We start from the raw sequence: 22,277 nt of genomic DNA on the forward strand, positions 1-22,277 counted from the left end.
TCATTCTTACCTGAATCAAGACCAAGTATCTCTATAAATATTTTTGTTGGGTCGATTTTTTACGTATATTCCTAATAAATGGTATTGTCCTCAACCTAATTTGTGAACTAATACTGTTACTTCAAGCTTATACAAGCCAAATGGTATATCATTTGTTACGTAATTACTTTGATCCTGACTGTCGATCCAGCTGATGATCCTGATTCCAAAAGCCCCTCTCTTGGCAAAGTTTAATATAATTCGAGGTCTGTGAAGTGGATTCAAGTATCTATTAGTGTCAATCAGCGAAGTTAAAGTATCCATTAGCAAGAACAATAAACCTTTGCTACCCATGTACCAGTATTCAAATCAAACTGGGAACGGGGTGTATGGGAATCCTCCCATGCAACCCTTGCAGAATTATGGTTCTAGTGGCTATCAGCAAACGGCACCAATGCAGCAACCGTTACAGACAGGGTATCAACAGCCAATGCAGCAAACAATGAACCAGAATCAGGGAATGCAATTGCCACAGCAACAATATCAGCAACAACAGCCCTTGCAGCAACAGCCTATGCAGCAACAGCCTATGCAACAGCAATCATTCCAACAGCCTCAATTGCAACAACCTTTGCAACAACAACCTACTCAAACTGGTATGCAGCAACAACCATTGCAGCAGCAACTTACTCAATCTGGTATGCTGCAACAACCTTTACAACCACAGATGCAACAATCTTCTCAAACAATTCAACCAAATCAACTGAATGTTCAAAACACCGTCCAGTCTCAACAGTCCGTTCAGCCTTTGCTACCACAGCAAACAGGTTTTTATAGGCAAGGCAACCAACCCGTATTGGAACCTTTAAAGCCAACTGCGACTGGGTTTGTTAACTCTTTTGCTAATAACGGTCTTGATAATAATTTGAAAATCCCTGCTATCAGATTATCATTCATAACAGCGCAAGATCAGGCTAAGTTTGAAACATTGTTTAGATCTATTGTCACCAAAGGTTCTAATACAGTTTCTGGTGAAAATTGTAGAGCTATTCTAATGAAATCAGGATTGCAGCCATCACAACTGGCTAGGATTTGGCAACTCAGTGATACAAATCGTGCAGGTGAGCTGCTGTTCCCTGAATTCGCTTTAGCTATGCACTTAATTAACAACGTGCTGCAAGGTGACTCAATTCCATATGAACTTGATTCCAAGACAAAGAATGAGGTTTCCAGTTTTATTGATGCAATTAACTTGAGTGTTGTTTCAACAGAGTCTGACTTTAAGACACCATTTGATGATTTATTTAAACCTCAGCAATCCTTGCAGCCACAGGGCACAGGATTTTTACCTCAAACCTCTTTCGGTTTGCCTGCACAACCTACAGGCGGATTTGGACAACCACAACCAACCACTTTTGGTCAACTTCAAGCTCAAGTGACTGGCGGTTTTGGACAGCCACAGCCCACAACGTTTGGTTTACAGCCTCAAACGACAGGGGGCTTCGTGCAAGCTCAACAGGTAACAGGTGGTATTGCTCAGCAACCTTCTATGAATCCATTGACACAACAAGGTACAGGTTTTGCTCAGAATCAACAAGGTACTGGCGGCTTCTTACAACAACAGGGTACAGGAAGTTTTAATAATGCTGGTTTTGTTCAACCTCAAAATACTGGAAGTTTTGTACCGCAACAACAGCAACAACCAGTTGTTCAATCACAGCCAATTGCGCCACAATCGACTGGGGGTTTTGGTCCACCAATGCCAACTACCTTTGGTATCCAACCTCAAAGTACTGGGGGCTTTGTGCAACCACAAGTTACTGGAGGTCTTCAACCTGCGTTAACTGGTAACATTCCTCAAACATCTTTTGGTGCACAACCATTTAATCAGCAATTGCAACCACAAGCTACTGGGTATCTTCCTCCTTCTCAATTCTCTGCCACTATGCCTTTAACTGCTCAAAAAACAGGTTTTGGAAATAATGAAATTTATGCCCAATCTAATTTTAATGGTCCTTCCTTTTCTACACAGGAATCGGATATTATTACTAGTGAAGAGAAATCATTGTTTTACAAGATATTTGAAACGTTTTCTCAAAACCGTGGCGTATTAGACTCAGCAACAGCTGTCGAAATCTTTAGAAAGTCTGGTCTGAACAGATCTGATCTTGAAAAGATTTGGAACCTATGTGATATCAATAATACTGGACAACTAAACAAGCAAGAGTTCGCTCTTGGTATGCATTTGGTTTATGGTAGACTAAATGGTCGCAGCATCCCTGACAGACTTCCACCCAGTCTCATTCCCTCAAGTACTAAAATCCTTGATAATGTCAAGAATCAATTGATATCTAGCTCCTCTGATGGGAATAGAAAATCTTTCACCAGAATGGATGCCCTAAGTTACAAGAATGATGATAATGACAAATTGCCAAATTTCAGAAACAGAAGAAAGAATTACCCAACAGATAATGATGCTGATAAGGAAAGACAGAGAAGACAGGAGAGAGAAAGAGAAGAAGCTGCCAAGAAGAAAGAACAAGAGAGAAAAACTAAGATGGATATCGAAAGAGCCCGCAAACAAGGTAGTTTTACCAACTCAGAACCAGAGTTTACAGATGTTTCTGTTTCTGAAATTGAGGATATAAAGCGCAGAATCACCGAAGCACAGCAAAAATTGGCTGTAAGAAATCAATCAATCCCCAACGATCTCAAAAAACGTTTCAACGAAGTTGTTGCTAGATTACCAACTCTGTTTGTGGAAATTTACAAAGTTGATACAGAAATCATGCAAGCTCGGATTGAGTTATGTAAAAGAAGAACTCCATCTTCGATTATAGGTACTGGACCAGGTGGTAGTATTACAGAGGATGACAGAAGAAAAGCAAAGAGTAAAGCCTTGTTAAGATCTCGCATGAATGCACTAACTGGTAAGGGAGACAACTCAGACGAACCTGATATTGAATCTGAATCGTTCACTAAAGAAATTGAGAAAATTCAATCAGAAAGTGCTCAAAATAAGAAGATCATTAAAGATATTAGAATATCAATTTCTGAATTATCAGCTCCTATTAGATCCATTATGACTGGCTCACTCCCTACATGTTCTTCTACAGATTTCGAAAAGTGGGAAATTGGTGTTGGCTTGGAGAACGATGTAAGGGAATTTGTCCTAACTTTGAAGAAAGGACTACTCTATGTTTCTGAACCGTCCCATATGAACTCTAATCAAACACTGTCTCATCCACCAGCTGCTGCTCTAAAGAAAGAAGCCACAGGTGAAGACCGTGCTGCTCAACTGAAGGAGCAAGCTCAAAAGAGAATGAAAGAGCGTTTAGCTAAATTCGGTATTAGCAGAAGAGAAACTAGGGATCTTGAATCCTCTAAACAACAGGAGTCAGGTTCCACTCCAGATGCTGTACCAGCTGCCCAAACTGCTAATGCATCTCAAACACCATTTGAGGAGGTTATTTCAAGTCCACAAAAAATGGAAGTAACTTCAACTGCTGGTGAAGACAATGAGGAAGAGGATGAAGAAGAGCGCAAACTGAAAGAACAATTAGAATTATTAAAACAAAAGAAAAATGCTGAAAAGGAGAAAAGACTAGCTGATTTGCGAAGACAGATTGAAGAAGCAGAGAAGGAAGAAGAGCACCCCAGTGTAGCACAAAGTAACAGTGGAAATGTACAATCTTCTTCAAATCAACCTGCCAGTGTTCCTGTTGCTAATAGTCAACCACAGAATTTGCAGAACACACATATCACCACTAAACCTCTTTCATTGAATCAAACTGGTAGTAGTTATGATATGGCTTCAAATACTTATTTTAAGCCAACTCAAACATCACAATCTGCATTTGATAGGGAGAAAGCTGAGCAGCAAAGAAAAATCCAGAGAGGTCTTGAAAGCGATGACGATGGATGGTCAGATGATGATGATGATTTATACAGCAAGCCAAACACTGCTCCTCAAACTGCCCCAGTACTAGATAGCTCTAATACACCACAACCAGGGATGAATGCATCTGTTCCAGCACCTATTGCTCCTCCGATCCCTACCCCACAGGCAAGTTCTCCAGCAGTTCCAGTCGCGCCTCCAATTCCTGCTGTTACTCCTTCAGAATCTTCGATTCCCATGACCTCAAACGCCGATGTAGCTGGAGCTGATCATTTGGATCAAGATACTGATATATCTGGTGCAGCAGCATCAGCAGATAAGCAAAACACTTCTCATGTTAGCCATATCCCTCCTGTTCCAGTTGCTCCACCGTTGCCTCAAGTGAGCTCAATAGCACCACCACCTCCTCTGCCAAATTTGTCCGTACCACAACCTCATGAAACTGTTGATAATGACGATGGTTCGGATGTTTTGTCCATACCAGACTCTGTTGAATCAGATAAGGAAGATCTGGCACCAGCTGGTCATACTCCTGCAGCTATGGGAATTCCACCTCCACCGCCTCTACCTAATTTTTGAAAGGCACATTGTCACAATAGTCACTTAGAGAGGTATTGTTTGTCCAATAATAAGGTATTGTTAGCACATGTTTGTATCATAGAGAAATATATATTGTTTACAAATCGACAAATTTATATTATTATCTTGAGTTTGAGTCAATATTGTAATCTCTTCATACTTGACATATATTTTTATCTTGAGTAGCTGGCCATAGGGTCATTTAACTCATCTTCTTCATTATTTGTGTATTTGGTTTCCTTTTGAATGTTATCGGTTGATAAATGGTCCTTATGGATATCTATTTTATCTTTCGATAAAAACTCTCTTACTGCTTCTGTGTATTCAGGTATGTCATCTCGAGGGGTGAAAAAGATGTGATCGACTTTAATTTGTCTACCAGCCACTGTTATGCCATTGAGATTATCAACGGCAAGGATTGTTGACCTCTGATCCTCATATTTCAGGAATGCAAAACCCTTTGATTCGTGAGTCTCCTTGTCACGGACAAGTAATACATCAACGGGGACGCCATACTGTGAAAATATGGTAAGTAAATCACCTTCTGTCAACTGTCTGTTCAATCCTCCAATGAATATGTATGCCTGATCCTTGTATTCCTGATGCCAGGAGTGTTCCGGCTTTAGTATACCAGCTTCTAGTTCCTTCTCATTGATTCTTTGGATAGCCTTGATCTGATTCATGAAATCTGATTCACGTGTTAGTGAATATATTATTATCTATCAACCATTCATGATATCAGCCGGTAGTGGATCAGATTGCCATATTTATTATTTACAAGTTTGTAGCGTAAATATCTCGAAACCAAGATATTTTACTGCTAGAGTGATATGAATGAATTGATGACCAAATTAGCATGGAGGTCGTACTCAAGCTCTAGGGCCATGCATTTGTAACACTGAGTAAGCTATTTTAATATTGTTTTGGTGTCATGCCTTGAATAATGCCAATGAGATAGTTATATGTACAAAAAAATACTTATGACAAAACAAATAAACATCGATTGATCTTCGTAGAATCATAGGTATACTTTGACTAAATTACACTAGGTATTCCTATGCTTCTTAGTGGCTTCTGCTACCAACTCTTCGAATATTTGCGCTTCTTCTTGTTCAGATTTAGTTCTGTAAGTCTTTTGGAAAACTTTGCCTAATAGTCTTAAGGCCTCTGCCCTCTTTATACGTGTATTGAGGTCTATCTTTTGATCATCAAGTACTTTATCGCACACACTCCTCAGTGTTGATGTCATTTCGAACTTAGTTCCATGCCATGCCGCCGATAAGACCTTACCCATAAGTAATTGTTCCTGTTGTGCTAATTCTTCAGCAGTTGGTTTCGGTTTAGGAGCTGTTGTTGTTTCTGTCTCTGTCTTCTGTTGATTCTTACTGTTTTCTTCAGTATCCTCAGTGGAGGCTTCCTTCATTTTTTCAAGCTCTTTCATAGTATTTTGAGCATCAATAGCAGCAGACACCGTCCTCAGTGTGTCCATAAGCACACCGCCTTTAGCTTTCACCGAATGAAATATGCCACCAAACCCAAATAGGTTTTGCGAGGCCAAAAAAATCTTTGCTTTCTCACAGTAAATATCACCTATAGTATGTAAAATATCAACACCAAAAGATTCCATCTTCAGCATATTTGCTTCTTCTTCAAACTTCTTTTGGAAAGAATTCTTGCATGCGTCGTCGTAAACACTCTCGGTCAGTATCGAAAGCCTTTCAATCAGTGTCTTACTCAACTCTTCAATTCTTTTCTCTCTTTCAATTTTCTGTTGTTCTTCAAATTCTTCTAGTTTTGTCTTCTTTTTCTGATTGACCGCATCATCCTTGGGCTTTGTGCCTTCAGGATCAGGATGTACCGTTATGTCTTGACCACTACCTTGTACATGGCCATTCTTCTTCATTTCTTCCTCTTTCTCTTTACGTTTCTGAGCCTCCTCTGCTTCTTTCTGCTTCTGTGCTTCATCCTCGGCGTTTAGTTCCTCTGTCTTTTGGAGATTCTTCAGCAACGTCAACTCACCAATGTAGGATGCAAATGCTTCACCACCAAATATGGCGCTAAATTGCTCCGCTGCATCTTCAAATCCACCCTTTGGTATAGCTTCTTGCTTACCAAACTTATCGTACTTGGCTCGCAGCTCCTCGCTACTTAGCACTTGGTAGGCTTCTGATATGGCCTGAAACCGCTCTGTCGCCGTGGGATCGTTGGGATTCTTGTCAGGGTGCTCCTGTATAGACTTCTTTCTGTACGCTTTCTTAATCTCAACGGCAGTAGCAGTGGGCCCAATACCCAACAAATCGTAGTACGTGGAATCTACAACCATCGCTAACTATGTTCTTTAATTATGTATCGTACTCACTCAAATAAAGTATCAATTTCAGCTTGTCCCACCGTATACTTGTAAAATTAGCCACCTAATCGTTTTCTGAGTATTCAATGGTTGAGTCCATCCATGTGTTTGCCAACAAGTCTGCGAAGTATGCTGTGTTGAAGTAGCTCTTAATTCTTCGATTCTGAGCTCTTAGAGCCTTGAACATGGGAGGGCATAGTATACGGTATAATTAAGGTTTATACCAGGACATAGTATCATTGAATTTGATGAATTGTTCACATATTTCTTAGAGTCGGTAGCTTTTGCTGCTTATACATTTACATAACTATTCATTGTCTAGCGGTTCGGCTTCAGTTGGGAGAGTTCCTGACTCTTCTCTGGCCTCAGTGTCTAGTTTCTGTTCAGGGGAAGGCTCTTGAACATCCAAAGTAGTTTTAGTAGGTTCATTGTCCAAGATGTCTGAAGATGTACCAGTTGGTACGTTGACTAGTACGGGTTCTGCAGATTTTGTTTGTTCTTCTTTAACTGTAAGTTCTTCTTTAACTGGTTTTTCTTCTTCAACTGTTTTTTCTTGTTCAACTGTTTCCTCTTCTTCAACAGTAGATTCAGACGCCATTAGTTCTTTCTCCATTTCACGTTCTTCCTGTTCTTCCATGTTTTGCTCCTCTGTTTCTACATAGTTGTCCTGATCACGGCAGTCAATGTCGTCATCCGCGTCGTGAACAACTTGCCCTTTGATACTCAGTTTCCATGCACTGAATATCTCGATGGTGTTTCCTGTCTCTGAAACTTTCACCTTCTCAGTGGTGGCCACTTTTGTTGGAAGTTTGCGCCCTCGAGGACCTCTTGCTCTACCATGACGAACATCTTTCAAATTTGTACCAGATCCAGTATCTTGGTCATTCGACGTCGAGGTTTTGTCATTAGCAGTATCTTGGGGATCTTTCAACACTTTTGCAAGTGCAGGTGGAGGCGGACCACCAGGAACCATACCTGGAAGGGCAAAAAGACCATTCAGGTTATTTGCAAACTTGGTCCTAGCATCACTATTCATTGCTCCATCATTTTGCTCACCTTTCTTTTGGCTCTTCTCAAACTGTGCTTCTTGTTGTTTCTGTAACATCTCTTGGAAAGCTGCTATCCGTGACGATGGCTTCTTCGGAACTGGGGGAGGTCCACGCTTCTTAGGCCTGCTTTCTGGAACATGCGGCTTCGTTTCTTCTCCATCAGCCGTTTCATTCTGGTCAGATCGGTCTTGTGATACTTTCTCCGATGGCTCAGTTGAATCTTTGGTAGACTTTTCAGATGTTTCCGAAGTTGTTTCTGTAGTTGGCTCCTGGGACTTCCTCTGAATTTCATTAGCAGATTCGGTACTGGTCTTAGGCGCATCGTTAGATTGGTCTGGAGAAGATGACACAGATTTCTCAGAAGGCTCTTCTGTTTGTCCTTTAACCAATATTTCGCTTGAATCTTCAACAGGCTCCTTTTCGGGTTCCTCAGTGGACTTCTTCATAGGCACTTCAATTGACTCTGGAATTGATTCTTCAATCGATTCAATCTTTTGCTCCTCAATTTGTTTGTCATCAGTTTCCTCGTCTGTCTTCGCAACTGATTTCTCAATTTCATCCCTCGACTCTTGTGGTGACACCATTTCGGCCGTCTTCTCAGCTGTCTTAGCAACAAAGTCGCTAGTTTTAACAGTTTCGTTTTCAGATGTGTTATCAGAAAGCTTTTCAGAAGCTCTATTTGATTTCGTCTCCTTCATTTCCTCATCCCGTTGCTCAGACGTTTTCATTAAAGTAGTTTCCTCCTTGTCATTAGAGATTGTATGCTCTATTGGCTTTTCCGTACCTGCAACTACTTCGTTCAGTTCATCAGAAATCTCCTTTATTGCTTCTGGATGAGAACCAGTTGTAGCTGGTAGTGGATCTTCTGTTGTGAAAGTCTCTTCTGTTCCACCAGGGACATTTAATTCTGTAGACTCCTTCGCTTTTGAAACATCAGCCGTGTTCTCGACCATATTGGTGTCTTTATCCTCCATTGGCGAATCAGTTGCTGTCATTTCTTCAGTAGCCTTCGACCCTTGTCCATCAGCAACTGACACTGATTCAAGACTCTCAGAAGTCTGCTTCCTTCTTGGGCGCTGTGGGATACTAGGCATTTCAGGAGTATCCACCACCTGCTTGTTCTCGTGCTCTTTAGCTTTCACTACTTTAGGCCTCCGCTGAGGAACCACCGGTTCCTCACCCTTGTGTCCATGCGAAATCAATTGCTCCATCTCTTCCAACTCCTTAGTTGTATTTGACACCAGATCAGCTATCTCTTCCGTGGTAGAGTGCCTCATGGGCCGCTGTGGCACCTCTGGCACGGGACTGTCCTCCGCGCTATCGCCCTTCTTACGCTGTGGTCTCGCTGGTATTGCTGGAATCATCGCTGATATAGCTTTCGCTGTAACACTAACCACCTAGCTGTCCCAATGCTTTAAAATCAGTCCTCTTGTTGTACCTTTCCCTTTTTGCCAATTTCCTGAAAAATGTGTGTTGATGGGCATCGATTTCTTGTAAACTCTGAGCTTGATAATGAGGCCTTTTAGAGCGATAGGAAGCCATTGGGAGTTGAAAGTAGTGCTTACATCGGTATTGGCGTGGTCTTAATTGGTGGCGAGCTCTTTTCTGCGATGGAATAAGCCCTTGTGGGTCACAAGATAGAACAACAAGAAGTGAACAAGAGAGTAAGAACTGATGGAGGACAGTGATTTCGACGATGCTGAGCTGGATGAGTTGTATGAGAAGGCTATCAATAGGCGTGTGAATGAGACATTGATTAGACGTTCGCTACCTGTGCAGCGCGACTTACAGAACGGTGTGGTGCCTGGACAGGACACGTATTATGAGGAGATACGCACTGAGGTGACGTTTGGCCCCACGCACCACCAATTGAATGAGGAGCTATTGCATAGTTACATCTACCCGACGAACTTTGAAGTACGGGACTATCAGTTTGATATAGTGCGGAAGGGCTTGCTGCAAAATATCCTATGTGCGATACCGACAGGTATGGGTAAGACATTCATAGCGAGCACGGTGATGCTGAACTTCTTTCGGTGGACTAAAACCGCCAAGATTATATTTACGGCACCTACTAGACCTCTTGTAGCGCAGCAGATCAAAGCCTGCCTTGGTATAACCGGTATACCTCACGACCAGACTGCGATTCTGCTGGACAAGACACGGAAGAACAGGGAAGAGATATGGGCAAACAAGCGTGTATTCTTTACTACACCGCAGGTGGTGGAGAACGACCTGAAAAGAGGTGTCTTGAATCCAAAGGATATTGTCTGCCTTGTTATTGATGAAGCTCATAGAGCTACAGGCTCTTATGCTTACGCAAACCTTGTGAAATTCATAAATAGGTTTAACTCTTCCTATAGGCTATTAGCATTAACAGCCACACCAGCTACAGACATTGAGGGTGTCCAAGAAGTAGTTAATAACTTGAACATTTCCAAGATTGAGATTAGGACGGAGGAGAGTATGGACATTGTCAAATACATGAAGAAGAAGATAAAGGATAGGGTAAACATACAAACAACAGTGGAGATTGAGAACATAGTAGAACAGTTGGGTATAGCTATTCTTCCAGTTCTGAATCAAGCCGTGGAACTTGGAATCTATGAGTCTTGTCCACCGTCTGCGATCAATGCATTTAAGGCTATGCAAAAGAGCCAGGCTATCATCATGAATCCATCAATCCCGGAAGGAATCAAATGGAGGAACTATTTTATTTTACAGTTACTTAACCATGTGGGACAAATGTTAAAGCGTATTAAGATTTATGGGATACGGACATTTTTCTCATACTTTCAAAATAAGGTTAAGGAATTTACAACAAAATACGATCTGGGCAAGTCAACTAATAAGATAGCCGCTGGGTTTTACTATCATCCAATGATTCAAGCCATCACAAAAGAGTGCGAAGAAAAAATAAAAGATCCAAACTTTTTGGGTCATGGTAAACTAGAGCACTTGAGAGATGAACTTACTCAGTTCTTCTACGAGAATCCATTTGAATCTCGAGTTATAATATTTACTGAGCTTCGAGAAAGTGCATTAGAGATAGTAAAATGTATTGATTCCATGGAGAACTCCGAAATTCGTCCTCATATATTTATTGGTCAAGCTAAAGGTAAGGAAGGCTTTGATGAGGTTAAATTTGTAAGGAAGCATGGGCCCAAAGGTAGAAAGAAAAGCGATAGGGAAAAACGGCTTGAGGAAGAACGTCGTATGGACGAGGAAAAGAAGCAAGCAGCGTTGCAAGAGAAGCTAGAAAGAACATCAAGAAGAACAGGAAGTTCTGAGGAAGCTCAATTGAGCGGCATGAATCAAAAACAACAAAAGGAGGTGATTAAAAAATTTAAGTCTGGACTTTATAACGTTCTTGTTTGTACTTCTATCGGGGAAGAAGGTCTTGACATCGGTGAAGTTGATTTAATTATCTGTTACGATACAACTAGCAGTCCCATCAAAAACATTCAAAGAATGGGCAGAACTGGGCGTAAAAGAGATGGTAGAATTGTGCTTATGTTTAGTAGCAACGAAGCCTCAAAGTTTGATCAAAGTATGAATGATTATTATAATCTGCAGAAACTAATTTCTCAGCACCTGGTACAATACAGGAAATCAGACCGAATTTTGCCGCCTGAAAACCAAGAGCCTGAATGTGAAAAGAAATTCATAGAGGTTAGTGAGGAAGATCAAGAGCTAAATAATATGGAAGATACAGATGATGTTATTAGGTTTGCAACTCAGTGTATGTTGGGCAAAATACCTAAGACAAAAAAGGGGAGGGATAAAGGAAAAGCCAAAAAAGGTAAGACATTCTTCATGCCTGACAATGTCATAACTGGGATCATTACCGCTAATAATCTGGTCCGTAAACGGAAATCAGCTCAGAATGGTAGCGGTGCAGCGCTACTGGACTCCATAGTCAATGATGATATTGATTTAGAGGATGAGGACGGGCAAGTAGAAATACTTGATGTTGATCAAGAGGTCAATAGAAGGTTAGCATCCAATGCTGTTCAGAAGACGAATGACATGGCTCTTCAGATTAGAAATGAGGAGACGCCTGAGATTGGAGATACCAGGAATAAGGCGAAAGCAAGCTCAAGCATGAAAGTTAAAAAGGAACCTACAATGGCCGTGGACCACAGTGACGATGAAGAGGACTTACCATTATCCAGACATGTTGAGCGAGCTAGTAGAGAGACCGCAAAGGAAGTACCTAATGCCACCAATGTAGCTGAGAAACCATTTCCACCACTAGAATTTGGAGTACAAAGACCTAGTAAAAGACAAAGATTGCAACCAGAAGTGCAACCAGAAGTGCAACCAGAAGTGCAACCAGAAGTGCAACCAGAAGTGCAACCAGAAGTGCAACCAGAAGTAACAGTGAAGCCCGAAGTCAAGATAAAGACTGAAGAGGGTTCCAAACTGTACAAGAACATATTTTTCAGCGACGAAGGGTTCTTACAACCACATGAGAAGGAGCTGTTTCTGTCCAAGTACAACCCTGAAGACGCCACGGTCACGATAGAGCCCGTACCGAGGTTTGTGCGAGCTCACGGGCGCGTGAAACACAGCAAGCGCACTGAGCAACTCATCACATTGTTCGAAGACATGAACCACAACAGAGTGGCGCGCACCATCGAAATGAACAAGCTGAGAGGCATCGCCCGGCGCTTGCACACCGTCAGCCAGTCGCAAGGCCAATCCAACTCCCAGTCACAAGCCCATTCCACCTCGCAAAAGTCCCAGCAAGCTTCACAGAAGGACAGATCAAGCCAGGACAAAGACCTCACGAACTCAGAACTAGAAGACCTCCTAGACTCAGACTTCTAGCCTACTATAAGCAACTCCGCAGCTTGTATATATGTGTTGTATATGTCTATGTAACCTGCCATGTGATATGTGCGTGTAATATTATCTGAAAATTTTTCAAAGGAAAATTGCAAGGAAAAAGTATAAAAAGCAGCTCATCGCGAAGCTTGTAGCTTTGTAGCTTTCTTGCAGTATTGTCTTTCTGCGACTTCTAGAGAACCATCCTTATGCTCGGGAAATACGCATATCAGTGAGGATTCGTTCCGAGATTGTGTTTTTGCTGGTTGAAATTTAATTAATTATAAACCAGACCGTACTCCTCATGGCTCGTCTGCGTCCCGTCTCCTTGTGAGTTGGGTAGTGGGCAGTGCTACACTTAATTCCGTGGCATTGTAGAGCGCATGCAGGGAATTTTTGGCATCATTTCACACATGGACAACATAGTTCTAGCGGTGGTCAATCACTGGAATGTTGTCCCTGTTCCTTTTTTTTTCTATTCCTAATAATAAGGAGGTCTCCTGTTTGTAATGAACTTACCTCTATAATGCTGTGCTCGATGAGTCCATTGGCTGGCAGTATAGAAGTTCTTTTATATATGTCAATATTCAGTTGTATATCATTGGACCCATCTTGTCATTTTGTCTTTAAGGGAAAATCCTGTGTGTAGCTTGCATCCTCGAGACTCACTAAAATGATTAGGATTCGATATATCCCGAACGCAGGGAGGTTAATAATTGTATGCGACTCCCCCGGACTTGAACATTCCATAGGGGAACTTTACTTTCTGTATACTAGAGGGGGGCCAAGTGGTGCTCAATCTAATTTTATTAATTTCAAGACCAGAACAAGCTATTATATTAGCTCGGATGTTTATAGGGCATGGGACAAGATGAGTTTTATCGAGAGAAATCTCATCCTGAAGAGATATGTTTCCCAGATAGTGCTTCTCCTTTGACATCTACTGATGTTATCGAGCCATTTAGAGGAGACACTATTGACAATAAGATGGAGGCTTACAAAGGGCTGGTACAAGAAGTACCGCGAGTGCGAAATACGCTGTTTGGTTTCACGCTTAATGATAACCGTATCAATGCTATATCTGGTGCCCTGGCGGGGTTGCTGTCAGGTATAGTAGTGTGTCCTCTTGATGTTGCCAAGACGAGGTTGCAAGCTCAAGGATTGCAAACGAGAACCACCGAGAATTTGTACTACAGGGGGTCCATAGGGACAATGACCACTATTGTGAGGGACGAAGGTGTACGTGGGTTGTATAAAGGTCTAGTGCCAATTATCATGGGTTATTTCCCAACATGGATGATATATTTTTCAGTTTACGAGTTTTGTAAGGATAATCTACGAACAAACTCTTCTAACTGGAGCTTTGTATCTCATTCATTCTCTGCTATTACTGCGGGTGCTGTATCGACTGTGGTAACCAACCCGATTTGGGTCGTGAAAACTAGACTAATGCTTCAGACTCATATAGGAAGCAACACCACTCACTACCAAGGTACCTACGACGCATTCAAGAAGATAATAAATCAGGAAGGGGTTAAAGCGTTGTATGCAGGATTGGTCCCATCACTATTGGGATTATTGCATGTAGCTATTCATTTCCCTGTTTATGAGAGGTTGAAGGTATCATTTAAGTGCTATCAAAGGGATGAGAGTTCTAATGAATCAAAAATTAACTTGAAACGATTGATTTTAGCATCATCAGTCTCAAAGATGGTTGCCTCGGTGCTTTCATACCCTCATGAAATACTTAGAACAAGGCTGCAATTAAAATCTGACCTCCCATCACATCAGAGAAGATTGATTCCATTGATAAAGATTACATACATTCAAGAAGGAATATTCGGATTCTATTCTGGTTTTGGAACTAATTTATTCAGAACTTTACCTGCATCGGCTATTACTCTAGTTTCTTTCGAATACGTTAGGAACTTTCTCAACAAAATATAGCATCGATAAATGAGGTTGGTTTTTTTCATTGTTTTGTTTATTCATCGCATTACGGGTTAGTGGCCAATTAATAATATTCAGCATTACATTTTTCTTTATTTATTGCTCAGCAACAATCAACAAAATTTCTCTTATATATAGATGATGCATATTCACTCGGTGCAAAATAAATAATAATGGCCGATAATTAATACTTGCAAATATCAAAACTACTATTTATAAATATTCGGCTAACTAGTAGTATTTAACAAAAGTTTTTAAATTAATACGTTCAGTATAATATTCTGCTATATCTTCTTTTTTCAGCAATGTGAATCCATCCACAGAGTTTGCATCATATAGCTATATATATTTAATAAATATCTTCTTATACTGCTTTTAACTCGAACCTTGAACTGTCCAAAACAGAAAAATTTATTACTTTTATATCTTCTTGCGTAAAATAACCGCCAAAGTTCGCCCTTTTGCGACACTTAACATTGATTGTATGTAGTCATTATACAACTTAAGTTCAAAAATTGCAATGAGACACCCCTTATGGGTTATCTCTAGGTATGTAACTATTTACAGAATAAACTCACCAGTCCACATATGTCATATTATATCTCAGCTGGCCAAACTAAGATAATGTATGATACGTATGGTGGTTTATATATGTATATATGACTTTACTGAAACGCAGTTCACTACTGGTAGGTAATGTACTGGAACGGTCTAAATCTAGTGATCGATTTAGCCTCCATCAGCAAAACTTCACTGATCTTCACATACATTATCCATCAGGAACACAGTTAGAATTAATAATAAAAACTGGAACGGTCTTAATGGTTGAACAGGTAAGCCTCCACCGTCAGGATGAATGTATGTTGTCAGTAATCAACGCATATGATTGTTTTTGTTTTCATTAAGACACAGTACATTTGTTCCTATTTGAAATGAACTGGAACGGTCTATGGCATCTCATGTGAAATACCATAGCCTCCACTTAATGAAAATGGATGGTCGATTCAATTGACGAAACGATACGAATAATCTCAGACACAGCATAATCATTATAAAATTATGCTGGAACAGTTCAAGTTGGTTGAGCAACAAGACCTCAACTGAAAATAGTTTCGTAATTGAATGCAAAATCAAACAATGTCATATTCAATTAAAATTATTCTTCCATGAAACGCAAACTAAATTTAATTAGTTTGGAACGGTCCACAGGGTTTCAAAACAATAAAACCCATTCCATGGCCTCTATTCAGTGGTAATAATTTTAAAGTCTAACATTGTTTGGGTTAGTAATAGTAATAATAAAATAATAAAATAATAAAATAATAAAATACAATTTTTTTTTTTTTGTGTGCATAAAATGCACTTTTTTTATTTTTTTTTTTTTTTTTTTTAATTTTTTAATGTTTTTTTGTTTTTGTGTTTTTATAATACCAGTTCATCATAATTTACACTAATATACATTCACCTGGCTAAATTGTCTCTCGTTCATAGAGTCTATTGTACAGTCCATGCAGATTCACCGTCCTTATATTCTTCGTCCTGGAAATAAGCGTCAATTTGGTCGAAGATCATTTTTCTGTACTTGGCTGCTTCAGACATGATTGGGCTGGATTGGTCTAAGCTCTCGTTAGCCTTGTCGTCAGTGTTATCTTCTGGCAGGAATTCTAGGTGGTTTCTGCCATTGATTACAGCGGCTACAGACGTTGGGGAAGACATAGCGACTTTGGCCTCGAATTCTTCTACGGGCATTTTCATTCCCAAGGGCTTTTTGTTCTTATTCTTCTTAGACTTTGATTTTTTACCTTTCTTCTTCTTCTTGTTAATCACATGCCAGCCTCTTCTCAATTTACCTTTAGCCTTAGAGCAACAGGAGTTATTTGTCTCTTCAGCACTTTCTCTGCCTGCATCACTTTCTTCATTTTTGTGTTCGACTTTGTGTTCAACTTTGAGTTCAACTTTGTGTTCAACTTTGTGTTCCGGTTTCTCTTCCCTTATATCATCATGAATTTCAGTAATTCTTCCCTGGATATCCTTGGAGAAGGCCTCCTTCAGATTCTTGAACCCATGCTTCCTGGCTAGCTTCTTCATTCTCTTCATGCTGCCAGATGGGAACAAGGATGGATTATTGGGGACTGACTCATTGAAATCAGACACAGAGGAATTACTGTCAGAGTTAAGATCTAAATTCTTTGTGGCATAAGTAGAGATGTCAGACAACATAACAGAACTAAAGCATTCTTTTGGTAACTTGGTTCTGATAATAGTAACCATACTTACCGTTGAACTATTAATACTCTCACAATCAATCGCCTCTTGTTGAGTACGATCATGACCGTAAGCAATACTGCCCTCCCAGCAGCTTGAACCGTCGTAAATACTAGAGGTCTCGCATACTTGTGAGACCGAGTTGTCGTTAGTTTCATCAGATAGCTCCCCACTCTCATTTCCATCGGGCATGTAAGGGAGTATTGGGTACATCTGCTTGTATGCTTCAAATAGACTTCTCTGACCTCTTTCGCGAGCATCTTTGTAGACAGCTTGAGGTTCAAGAACAGTTTCAGCAGAGGATCCACTCCCATCTTCCCATGATGGAATTCTAGATGCAATATTATTCATAGAGCAAAAGGAGTTGCTAACAACTTCCATGTCAAATTCATAGTCTTCCAAAGTTGCGTTTGGGCCGTAGACTATTTCAATGACCTCAGAATAATCAACAGGTTTTTCGTAAATATTTCTGGTAACATCAATGGACTTACTGGAGAAGGCACCATTGTGGAACCAGTGTTTGAATTTGTTCAACTTATCAGAGCGTTTCCACTTAAATACTGAAAAGGAAGTAAGAGATTCCTTGACATTTCTGAACTTCTTGGTGAAGGAAGTCCATCTGGAGCCGGCAGAAAAGTTGAAGTTGTTGATCATTTTTTGAAGTTCTTTTTTTTACTTGAAGTTGTTTTTATTTGTCTAATAGTGAGTATTAGGCGCTTTTAGTTTATATGAGGAGGAGAATATACTCAAAATAAATATTATGAAGCTGAATTAAAATGTAAAACGGGAAAGAAATATTTAAGACTTAAAAAAAAGACGGCCTATTAATATACGTTTTTGGAATAAATCAAGGTATAGTTCAGGTACACAAACGTAACCATTTTGTTGGTTTTTGTACCATAAGAATCATATATTCACTAATAATTTCCGAGGTTTAATTCCGGACCAAACGCTAACCTCTCAGAAATACCCATACTGATAGTATTATGAATTTATATTTATAAATTAACCACAAACTTTTAACCTAAAATCCATCTTTTTTCCTGTTTGGGGACTTTATTTTACTCACTTTAGAATTATTGTGGACTAGCCGCTTGTGCAGATCCAAGGAAATTAAATACATGTGACCATTTCGTCCAGGCCGATTGTTTATCTATGGTTTGCAATTCTTAGAAGAAGGGTATATAGCGTGTAGACTAATAACAAGTATTTAGCTGTTACTAATACAGTTTTCAGTTCTTGATGGTTTTATTCATCTTTTTTTAACACAACCTCCCATGGAAGCCTGAAAATTTCCTGTTAATTAGGATAATTCTTACTGCATTGGATAATGTAAAGAAGTAGTTGTTGTAGCTTTCAAATATTTTATTTCATTGTTTTTTGGTACAGCTGGGTTGCAATAATAAGGCGAAATTTCGTGTTTTATTTCCGTTGCACAACAAAAATTCTATGCTGTATTCTAGAAGGAGGAATTGTACAGGCTCCAAAGATCTATGTTTCCATGCACAGTTGCAAGATTTGAGTGATATTGGTGCTTTGCTGTTCACTTTAGAATTTACTGGTAAGAGATACACATATTACATTTTCCTCCGACAAACTCTGCAGACAGTATGGCCATTATGGACCGGTAGTGTTCTTCCACATTGGATATATTCAATTGCTTCCGTTGGTGGTCCATCTTCACTTTGACCGACTGGTCCTATCCGATATTTCACATATCATGAGTGCTTACTTTCAATAAGTTCTCTAAAAGACCAGCAATTTGGCTATTTTATATCTTGGCTAACCTGAAATTTTTAAGAGTCTGATGCCCACGGGACTTTCTGTGAGCATGGTTAAAGTGATTTACCAATTTTTTCAAAAATGATTGACAGTTATTTCCTTTAATTGATGAATTTATAAGCCGCAGTGCAACACTCGTGGCAGTGTGGAGATGAATGGACAAGAAATTCGTTAGAAAGGTTCCTTCAAGACACGCTGCTGTTTCTTCTGTGTATTTGTTCTGTTGAATTTCGAAGTTGGATGTGCTGTCCTTTCAATTGTCGAGGGCTGCCATTTCATAATATTATGTAATTTTGTGCATATGATTTCTTAACAAGTGTTTTAGAGATTCAATTGCTGACTATGAACTACGACATAGTGAAGCAAGTGGTTTGTATGGATCATGAATTTCGTTAATCACAACACTAAACTAGGCTGCTTCAATTTCGGTTAGCATGAAGTACAGTAATGTTTCGTTAAGGCGTAATGAAGAGATCTGATCACACAAAACATTTGAGATGCAACAGCTACCTTTGATACAGTGATTTCTATGAAGGGTAGAAATGCATAAGAGCACTTGATATTTTTTTCAAACAGTGTCAATGCTGTGATCTTTAGGTATCTTATTAGCACCCACGCATTTTAATCTACTATCAATAATAGGATTACGAGAGATCGCGTGGCTTTTCTGATTTTTTAAAGTAGTGAGACAGAACTTACTGCTCTCTCATTGATAACAATAGCTAAATTGTTCTGGAGTGTAGAATTCAAGGGGGTTTAATAATTACTAGTTTTGCTGCTTTCATTCCACCACCCCAGAATATTTCTCAACTTTCTGCACAAAATTATAAACATATAAAAGATCAGACGTTGTTCTAATAGTAATACTATTATATTATACTATTAATATTCCATTTTTATCACTGAATTCTCGTATCTACTATTTAAGAAAATTAGTGGTAAGCGTTAGCAAAGATTAGGTGATTTAATAGAATTGGAGTTGCTTAAGACCTGTATTCATTCTACTGTACTATTTATACCTGTACAGCCACTGGTCTCTAGTCTCTGATTTAGTGTGTTTCAGTCAAATTCAATTTTCAGACAAAAATTAATTGAAAGTATCAAGGATCCACCCTATCGTGACTAAGAACCTCCGGAACACTTGCCTACACACAGGGACTGCTCGAAAGCTATAAATAACTGCACGGACAAGGTAGGTTTATCATTTTCCGGTACCACTACTTGCCAAATTTATGACAATTCAATTCCCATCAGTTCTCCAGATATAGCGACTCAAATTGTTATAACAAAGAACCTGATTAGACTTTTTCCAGTTTAATAGTAACGATCTATCAGAAAGGGTTCGCTCACTTAAGTTGTGAATATTCAACTGAAAGGGAAATTATTGGTGTTAAATAGCAGGTGAGAATCAAAATAGCAAATTGTTATAACTAATAAATACTCGGGAACATGTTGTATAGCTATTTGTGGTCATTTATGTGGCTGTTGGCCATAGCTTGTGCGAGACCACCTCCGAAAGTAGATGAAAGAAATGACAAGCCACCTCGAGGATTTCCTCTCCCTTTGAATAAGAAGAATTTTGAGGTTGAATTATCCAACGGTTTCCATCTAGTGGAATTCTACAGTCCTTACTGTAGTCATTGTAAGAATTTGGCCCCAATTTGGGAAGACACCTGGGTTTCATTTAGAGAGGAAGGGAAAAAACTAAACATGAAGCTATCTCAAGTAAATTGTGTTGAAAGTGGCGATATATGTCATAAAGAAGACATTAGAGCGTATCCAACCATCAGATTATATGGTCCAGATGGATTTTTAGAGGAGTATCACGGTAAGAGAACTAAGGAGGAATTCTTGAAGTTTGCCAGGAAGAGTATTATGGAGTATGGTGATACAGATGACCTGATTCTACCTTCATTAAGTAAGTTGTTGAGCGGAAAAGACTTTAGCCAGTTAATTTCTGGTAAGTCCACGAAGCCTATGCTAGTATCATTTTGGCCTACTTCTGATATGCAGGAAGACAGCTCTGTGGAAACTAAATTTAACAACTGTCCGAAATGCGAAATATATCAAAGGAAGTGGAATTTAATAAATAATGCTGTTGATGGTCTTGGAGTTGATTCAGGTCATTTAAATTGTGGTTCAGAACAAAATCTATGTGAAAGGTTAGGTTTTGCAGACCTTGCATCATCAGCAAAATCAGGAGGTAATGTAAAGCCAAGGTTAGCATTAATTATTCCAAAAAAAGTAACAAATAATTTGTTCATATATCCAGAAGGTCAGGATGTGAGTAACCAGGCCGATGTTCTGGACTTCATTAAAAGAATTTCAGTTAACAGTGAGGCGGCAGAAATTTCGGAAAGTGAAATCATTGACTATTCTAGAAATTCTATGCCGTTGTTTTCTGAATTTGTGCACACCAATGCAAAGAAAGTGCATTCGGGACAAAATATCTACATTATTTTTTGTTACAACCACAAGACTGTTGTACCTGAAGACTTTACTATACTAGAGCACTTAGTAGAACCATTAGCCAGTCGCCCAAATACATATTTACGCAAATTCAATGGTACTATTCCTGAGTTAACTAAAAAGGTTTATGATCCTTTTTACCAAGTAGTGAATTATAATGACTCAGAACCAAGAAAGGAATTGAATGAGGAGTTTCAAACTATGGCAGCTGTCACAGAATATCCAACATTCTTAATTATTAAGGAGGGTGAATTACAAACGCACGTATTTAATGGCTTCTCTACAACTGAGATGAGAAACTTAGATACTATATTAGATTGGATTGATGATACGATCGTGCCATCGTTGCCAAAATTGACATGGGATAACTTTGAAGAGATGTTGAATGTGAATCCATCGAAATACCGTACTATGGCTATTTTGTTAATGAGTACAAAATGGGAGTATGATGACAAAGTGAATGCTGCGCAAAAGTTTTTTACTTCTTTCCTAGATTATGAGCATGTTAGAATGCAAAAGATGTTTGAAATTGTTCAACAGGAAAGGTTAAAAAAAGCAAATGCTATAGAGAAAATGCGAGAGAAACAAGAAAATACAAAGAATATTCTAGCAAAAATGAGACAAGAAATCAGCCATCCTAACGATAGGAAGGTTCAGTATATGTACTTAGATTTGGCTAAAGATGAGCGACTACTGAAGAGGCTTGGAGTTCATAATGCTAACATTGCTCCTAACCAAGTTCTCCTGATAGATAAAGCACGCAAGACATTATATGCCGAAAACCATTTTGAGGAGAGATTAACTGGCAAAGATACATATGGGATAAGAGAAGCCTTATTATCTATTAATATTCCGGAAAAATGTCAACTATCTACTATCCTAAGGGCTCAACATCTTAAAATAAAACTACAGAAGAAAATCAAAATTCCTCATGTTAAAGTTTCCAATGGAAGTAATTCCAATATATTGTATTTCTTTGCTATTTTGTTATTATTGGTACTATTGAGGAAATCACCTGTTTATCGTATGGTAAGTAGAAAATGGCATTCGCATCGAGCATCATATCAGGCTAATACTTCTTATAGCAAACTTGAGGCCCAGGACTAAACTACAGCATAGACATTAT

General features: G+C 39.3%; 9 protein-coding genes across 9 annotated transcripts; 5 read left to right on the plus strand and 4 right to left on the minus strand.

Annotated features, from left to right (window-relative positions):
• Positions 1-331: 331 nt before the first annotated feature.
• Positions 332-4,456, plus strand: PAN1 (actin cytoskeleton-regulatory complex protein PAN1; the record flags this gene model as incomplete). Its single annotated transcript, XM_447787.1, has 1 exon — positions 332-4,456. One exon carries the CDS (start codon positions 332-334, stop codon positions 4,454-4,456), a length of 4,125 nt encoding a protein of 1,374 aa, XP_447787.1.
• Positions 4,457-4,629: 173 nt separating this feature from the next.
• Positions 4,630-5,139, minus strand: IST3 (U2 snRNP complex subunit IST3; the record flags this gene model as incomplete). The annotated part of the gene is made up of 1 exon (XM_447788.1): positions 4,630-5,139. One exon carries the CDS (start codon positions 5,137-5,139, stop codon positions 4,630-4,632), a length of 510 nt encoding a protein of 169 aa, XP_447788.1.
• Positions 5,140-5,501: 362 nt separating this feature from the next.
• Positions 5,502-6,779, minus strand: DJP1 (Djp1p; the record flags this gene model as incomplete). The annotated part of the gene is made up of 1 exon (XM_447789.1): positions 5,502-6,779. One exon carries the CDS (start codon positions 6,777-6,779, stop codon positions 5,502-5,504), a length of 1,278 nt encoding a protein of 425 aa, XP_447789.1.
• Positions 6,780-7,113: 334 nt separating this feature from the next.
• Positions 7,114-9,219, minus strand: AIM21 (Aim21p; the record flags this gene model as incomplete). The annotated part of the gene is made up of 1 exon (XM_447790.1): positions 7,114-9,219. The coding sequence occupies one exon, from the start codon at positions 9,217-9,219 to the stop codon at positions 7,114-7,116; it is 2,106 nt and encodes a 701-aa protein (XP_447790.1).
• Positions 9,220-9,529: 310 nt separating this feature from the next.
• Positions 9,530-12,688, plus strand: MPH1 (3'-5' DNA helicase; the record flags this gene model as incomplete). Its single annotated transcript, XM_447791.1, has 1 exon — positions 9,530-12,688. The coding sequence occupies one exon, from the start codon at positions 9,530-9,532 to the stop codon at positions 12,686-12,688; it is 3,159 nt and encodes a 1,052-aa protein (XP_447791.1).
• An 858-nt stretch (positions 12,689-13,546) lies between these two features.
• YIA6 (NAD+ transporter) lies at positions 13,547-14,632 on the plus strand (the record flags this gene model as incomplete). Its single annotated transcript, XM_447792.1, has 1 exon — positions 13,547-14,632. One exon carries the CDS (start codon positions 13,547-13,549, stop codon positions 14,630-14,632), a length of 1,086 nt encoding a protein of 361 aa, XP_447792.1.
• Positions 14,633-16,129: 1,497 nt separating this feature from the next.
• Positions 16,130-17,554, minus strand: GVI51_J01881 (uncharacterized protein; the record flags this gene model as incomplete). The annotated part of the gene is made up of 1 exon (XM_447793.1): positions 16,130-17,554. One exon carries the CDS (start codon positions 17,552-17,554, stop codon positions 16,130-16,132), a length of 1,425 nt encoding a protein of 474 aa, XP_447793.1.
• A 795-nt stretch (positions 17,555-18,349) lies between these two features.
• Positions 18,350-18,589, plus strand: GVI51_J01903 (uncharacterized protein; the record flags this gene model as incomplete). The annotated part of the gene is made up of 1 exon (XM_447794.1): positions 18,350-18,589. One exon carries the CDS (start codon positions 18,350-18,352, stop codon positions 18,587-18,589), a length of 240 nt encoding a protein of 79 aa, XP_447794.1.
• A 1,542-nt stretch (positions 18,590-20,131) lies between these two features.
• EPS1 (protein disulfide isomerase EPS1) lies at positions 20,132-22,258 on the plus strand (the record flags this gene model as incomplete). The annotated part of the gene is made up of 1 exon (XM_447795.1): positions 20,132-22,258. One exon carries the CDS (start codon positions 20,132-20,134, stop codon positions 22,256-22,258), a length of 2,127 nt encoding a protein of 708 aa, XP_447795.1.
• Positions 22,259-22,277: the final 19 nt, after the last annotated feature.

This window comes from Nakaseomyces glabratus, chromosome J (assembly GCF_010111755.1).
Source record: "Nakaseomyces glabratus chromosome J, complete sequence".
Lineage (NCBI taxonomy): Eukaryota > Fungi > Ascomycota > Saccharomycetes > Saccharomycetales > Saccharomycetaceae > Nakaseomyces > Nakaseomyces glabratus.